The sequence below is a fragment of the Pygoscelis adeliae genome, unplaced genomic scaffold (assembly GCF_000699105.1).
Source record: "Pygoscelis adeliae isolate BGI_AS28 unplaced genomic scaffold, ASM69910v1 Scaffold11, whole genome shotgun sequence".
In the NCBI taxonomy this organism is placed as follows: Eukaryota; Metazoa; Chordata; class Aves; order Sphenisciformes; family Spheniscidae; genus Pygoscelis; species Pygoscelis adeliae.
The window spans coordinates 2,064,961-2,070,872 of NW_008824059.1; the positions used below are offsets into that span (position 1 = coordinate 2,064,961).

Here is a 5,912-nt window from a genome sequence, read left to right on the forward strand (position 1 = left end):
ACAGAACACCAGCTTGATCAACACCAAGAAGAAGCTGGAAACAGACATTGCCCAAATCCAGGGTGAAATGGAGGATACGATCCAGGAAGCCCGCAATGCTGAAGAGAAGGCCAAGAAGGCCATCACGGATGTGAGTCGGGGGCTCCTTTCACTGCTGATGGTGGATGTATTCTCGCCCAAACTGTCTCCAGCCCCAAAATGGCTTTGTCCCTTTGCTCTCGTCAGGCAGCCATGATGGCAGAAGAGCTGAAGAAGGAGCAGGACACCAGCGCCCACCTGGAGAGGATGAAGAAGAACCTGGACCAGACGGTGAAGGACCTGCAGCACCGTCTGGATGAGGCTGAGCAGCTGGCACTGAAGGGAGGCAAGAAGCAAATCCAGAAGCTGGAGGCCAGAGTGCGTAGGGCTGGTATTTGTGCATGAGTGAGCATGTCATGTAAGCAGCCGGCAGGGAAGCTCCAAAGATGGGCTTCTCATTGCAGGTGCGGGAGCTGGAGGGGGAGGTTGATGCTGAGCAGAAGCGCAGCGCTGAAGCCGTGAAGGGTGTGCGCAAGTACGAGAGGAGGGTGAAGGAGCTGACCTACCAGGTAAGGCAGGAGGCCTCCTTGGGCTGACATAGCCTCTTTGCAGGAAGTAAAAATTTTTGCACGTGATTGCCAATGGGAATTGCTAACTCACACGGTGGGGAAACCAATTGACTCTCTTTCCTGCTTACCGACCACTCTAGTCTGAGGAAGACCGGAAGAATATTCTCAGGCTGCAGGATCTGGTGGACAAGCTGCAAATGAAGGTGAAATCCTACAAGAGACAATCTGAAGAGGCTGTAAGTATCACCCTGAGTGCTTGGCAAGAAACACTTTCCAAGTGGGTAGCACGGTCATTAAGGAGACGAATATAAGAAACTTGGAAAGTGCCAGTGGTCAATAATGGAGGGCTTCAAGTTCTTTGAAATGCTTATAAATTAGCCCAGCCTTTGAGAATGAAATCAATGAGCGAAGAAGAAGTTTAATGAGGAGGGCAAGTGCACATAACTTTTTTTTGCATCAGAACAACAAAGTAGTTTGTAAGAAGGAGTTCTTTTTAATAATACCGACAGTACAATGTACTAGAGAAGTTTTGAGAAGAACATATTTTCAGAATTTTGAAACTCGTATAGCTATCTTTACGGAAGATGCCTGTGACCCTTGCAATTCAGAGAAGCTTGGTAGTTATGTGGAAGCAAGTGGCCTGCCAAAACTCCAGAATTCTCTGCCTAGGACCAGAAAACATTGCCTAAGAAATCCTTCTGATTCAGCATATGCTCATCTACTACAAGGAATTCCACATTTTGGATACGGCCAGGGAAATTTCAGCAGATAGAGGTGTGGGAGGTACACTCCCAAGCCACATTGTGCACTGCAGTTAGCATTGTGCAAGGAGCCTTTGCCTTTCTCTGGGCATGCTACAGTCAGGGATGAACTGAGGGAAGTCCTGCAGCCTGTGAATTTATGAATGTCCGAGCATGGCTTCTTTGCTGCTGCAAACAGTCCAGTACAGACAAGGGCTTCTGGACTCAGATAAGGGGATTTGTGAGAGGGACACTGAGGAGATCTCATGGACTGTCTCTTACAAATTCCTAACCCCACCTCAGGGTCTGCAGAGGTAGTTAAATATTTAATTCCAGTGCAAACAAAATCTGACTTCCAGCTGCCCAGTTTGTTTCCTTCCCACATTCCTGAGCAGAATTATGTTCAAACCTTGTTGTGCTCTGTCTACAATGGGTCTTCTAAAAAGGGGAGGATGAGGAGGTCTGTGTGAGGCTTCTGTGTAAGCAGTGGTGGGTGGGGGATGGAAGTTTGTGCCTTCCCCCAGGGAGGAGCCGCAGTCCCGCAAGGCCGAGGCGCAGGAGGAAAGAACCCCTGCCCTGGGCTCCTCACCACCGACTCCCTCTCCCCGCACAGGAGGAGCTGTCCAATGTCAACCTCTCCAAGTTCCGCAAGATCCAGCACGAGCTGGAGGAAGCCGAGGAGCGGGCTGACATTGCAGAGTCACAGGTCAACAAGCTCCGAGCAAAGAGTCGGGAGTTTCATAGGAAGATAGAAGAGGAAGAGTGAGGATGTCATGAGGCAGCAAAGTGACCTGAGGGCTGCACAAAATGTGAACCTCTTGGTCGCTTTCTTCTGCAATGAGTCTTTGTACCCACCTCAGTGTCTATAGAATAAAGACCATAGATTCCTCTGCATACACACTATGAACAGTGCCTTCTTTGGGTTTTTTTCTGATCAAGCTTGGGATATTGCATTGCAGCACAAGTTTTCTTACTTTTCCTGGCTGGGGGTAGGGAAAAGCCAATGCAAACTCTGGATTGAGGACCCACAAACTTAGAGGCTGGCCATTTCTGTGGAGACTACTGATAGTCCAGCCTGTGCTCTCGTCTGTCTCCAGCAGCTCCTTGCCCTGCTCCCGCCCTCACATACTCTTAATGCTTCTCCCGTTGTCCTTTCAGCACAACGTACTTCCCATGTGAGAGGCAAGAGAGGGTGATCCCTTTCCTTTTTCCTTTCCCTGCTTTTGTTTGTGATCCCGGCAGTCACAAACCCTGAACATCAGTCTCTGAGTAAGTTGTCAGAAGTCACAGTACCCTGCACTGTGAAGGACCGACAGTTCCTTGGCAGAGACAATTTTCGGCACACCGAGCACTGTTAGCACACACATCGATAGTGCCCTGTCTCTTACCCTAGATTCCCTCAGGTGCTGCCACTGCCTGTTCCCAGTTTCTCTGCAGTGGACAAAACGCCGAGCCCTGCCTGGGGCCACGTGCTGGAAGGACTGCCCCTTAGGGCCCATTTCTCGCACACTGCGTGGCACCAACACACCTCCTCAACGCATCACCTCAAAGGTCAGCCTTGTCACCTCTCGCACAACAGGCTGCACGTGGCATTGCCTCAGGCAAGAGAAAAGAAGAAAACTGATGGGTGTACCCCTCCATTCCTTCCTCGCATACCTGTACCTCGCTTTTGGCCTACCTACAGGCTAAACAGACAATATATTTTTGGGAAGAAGGGAAAGGGAGGAGGGAAGAAGGGAAGGGGGGACTTGTCAAACACTTTTTCCTTCATTCAGACCCTGATCTGAACAGCAGAGGCACAGTGGGCACGTACAGCTACGAAGTCTCATGTGCTCTATCAGCCGTCTCAGCTGGATTATTCCGACGCATTAAGCCTTGCCTCTAGTTTGAGTGAAAGACTCACGGACAGTGCCAAGGTATGTTCAAGACAAGCGCACAGGTGTCTGCCTAAGCCGATGTTTTCATAGAACCGACAGCTCTTGGCTTCCAAGTAACTTCTGTCCCTTATTTTCAGGGAGGTCACACAGCCTTGGAGGATTTTCTCAGAAACCTCAAAGACTGCAGGGCTGTGTATACAGTGAACCAAACACAGGTTAGCGGTAACTGAGGGCTATTAAGTTAATTTGGAAACCCTTTCAGCAATATCAACTTACACAATTGCACCCACTGTTGCAGCACTGCCTGTCTGAAACGTTCGTCGCCAGTCACCCGAGCTGACTCCAGGCTGCAGGATCCCTTGGTGCAGACCAATGTGGAGTGAACGAGAAACACATTAGCAGCAGCTGAGGAGTGAGGTGCCGCTGGCGCTAAAAGGAAACAAGAAGCAGACTCGGGAGCAGAGGCCAGTGTATGTGTTGATGTTGAAAGCTTGTGACGGTCCACAGCTTCCCACCTCTGTCTACCGTACAAGCGCTAGTATTCAAAGGCAGAGGTGGGTCCTCCATGGAGCACTGAGCCTAGCAGGGCCGCAAAGATGGGAGTGGGGCTGGTGTTGTGGGCTGAAGGGACGCAGGCTGTGCAGAAAACGATTGTGCCCAAGCCTGAGGCAGGTAGCCCCTGAATGGGGTGATGGGAGGTGGTAAGGACTGACACTGTCTGCTTGGTCTAAGCTTGTAGAAGCCAATGCCAGAGGCTTTGTCTCCAAACAGATGTTCACACTGCTGGGAAGTTGCAACCGACAGCTCCATGGCTGTATGCTTATGACAGCAATATCCAAAGGGCTCTCACCTTACCTGGCTCCCAAGTGCAGCCTCACCAGCACACCAGCTCTCACAAGGAAGTCCAGCCTGCTTCCAGCGTCACTAGCGAGCATTGGCAAGCAGAACCTCTGGCAGTGCTGTCTGAAGAGAGCAATGGGAGACGGTTCTTTAGGGGCAGACCTCAGTTTTCAATCACAAGGACCTTAAGAAAGCCACCCAACACCTTGCAGAGATGCCAGACTAGTCCTGCCTTCTCATGACACGGCGCAACTTTTCCCCATGGCTCCCTAGCAGACTCCCAACCTTGTTCATCCCTCCTCATCCCCTGTGTCTGCCGCCACAGCTGGGGTTTGTTGTGGTGAGCCTCGCCTGCCCAAACCCACCTATGAGCTGACTGCTCCTCTTGGGTGGCTCGAGAATCTCTAGCCACACCTGCAGGCTTCTCCAAAGCTTCAGGTGGGGCTGGGTAGATGACACAACACATCCATGGGTATCCCTGTTAGCTGTAATGGCTTGTACAAGGATAAACCTCTGAGACTTTCTGAAATCCTGCTTTACAGACCCTGCACCATTCTTTGCCTGCCTCGCATTGTCTCCACCGTGGAAGCTTCAGGATGTGTCATCAGAATGAAGCAATGCAGCCGGCAAAGCCAGGCACAGGGAAGAGAGAAGGCGGCAGGCATGAAGAGGAGCGAGCAGGCTGATGGCTCCTGGCCACACTGGTAAGTGTGACGCTTGGAGATAGTTTCTTTGGTGACTTGTACAAAAGAATTGTCACAAAGGGCATTGGTGGGAAAGGACAGGCAAGTCACTGAAGAAGCAGCTCTCGCATCACGGGTGTAACTGTGTCTGTTCTGACCTACCGTAGCCTTCTTTAGACTCTGGTTTGCAAAGTCAACTGTTTCTTCCTCTAGCCTCCTATGTGTTTCACCTGCACACAGTTACATACCCTCTGGTATCTCTCTAGCTCTCAAGGATGTGCTTGAAAATAAAGCAGGCAGCCGCATGCCCTAAGCTCAGGGACAGGGGCACACCCTCAGGCAGGACTTGCCGTAAGCACGGCTGGGCAATGCTGACGGGACCGAGGCCTGGCCTTGCGCCCCCGGCAAATTCACAGCTCCCTGCTGGCCCCCGCCTCCTGGGCTCTGAGGTCCCACCAAATCGCCCATCAGCCTTCACAAGAGTCATTCCCAGAGGAGGAGGCCTCTCGTGGCCGCAGAGAGCTTTGGAGGTTGCCCATGCCAGGAGGATCAGCCCGTCATTCGTCTCCCTTCATCCTCGGTGTCAAAAGCTCAAAATAGCCCCGCTCTTGCAAGACTCCTGCGCGGGGTCATGCCTGGTTGTGTAGATGATACGCTTCCACTAATAGCGCTCGAAGACATTCCTCAGCGGGTAGGTTGCCTTCTATATCTCGGCGCAACGTGCTGCCACGTAGGAGCTGGACAACTGTGTTGTGTCCTAAGACGGCAGATGCTATTCTTACCCCAGAGAGACTTGCTCCGGCACAGCTCCTTTCTCAGCTGAAATGTTAAAAATCAGAAGCAGGCCCAAGCGTGCTCTCCCTGGTAGGAGTATTAATCAAGGGTGGCCCCTTTGAAGCCCGTGCAATGACGCTGTGCCAACCCAGTGCCTGGGCGCTCGCCATGCCCTCCTGGGATGTGCTGTCCCATGGGGAACACAGCAGCTGCCCAGGTACTTCCAGCGGTCAGTCGGGCCTTAGTTTGGGGTGGATGGGGGTGTCACTTCTCTTGTAAGCCAACAAATGAAAGCAATGCCTGTGGACCTGAAAGCCCATTTTTTGGAGATCAGCAAGAGGCCCCAATCCATGAATCCCTTCCCTGGTGAGGAAGGCAGAGGCAGGGCTTGCTCCAAGCTTGCTCCAGAAC

The 5,912-nt window shown here is 51.9% G+C and overlaps 1 protein-coding gene across 1 annotated transcript in view; it reads left to right on the plus strand.

Annotated features, from left to right (window-relative positions):
- Nucleotides 1-2,227, plus strand: part of LOC103925351 (myosin heavy chain, skeletal muscle, adult-like) — a 17,649-nt gene extending 15,422 nt beyond the window's left edge. The window contains exons 32-36 of the mRNA XM_009334060.1: nucleotides 5-130; nucleotides 226-396; nucleotides 483-587; nucleotides 728-823; nucleotides 1,941-2,227. Coding sequence (XP_009332335.1) covers nucleotides 5-130; nucleotides 226-396; nucleotides 483-587; nucleotides 728-823; nucleotides 1,941-2,093 — 651 coding nt within the window. The 3' untranslated portion in view covers nucleotides 2,094-2,227. The remainder of the gene's footprint in view (nucleotides 1-4; nucleotides 131-225; nucleotides 397-482; nucleotides 588-727; nucleotides 824-1,940) is intronic.
- The last annotated feature ends 3,685 nt before the right edge of the window (nucleotides 2,228-5,912 follow it).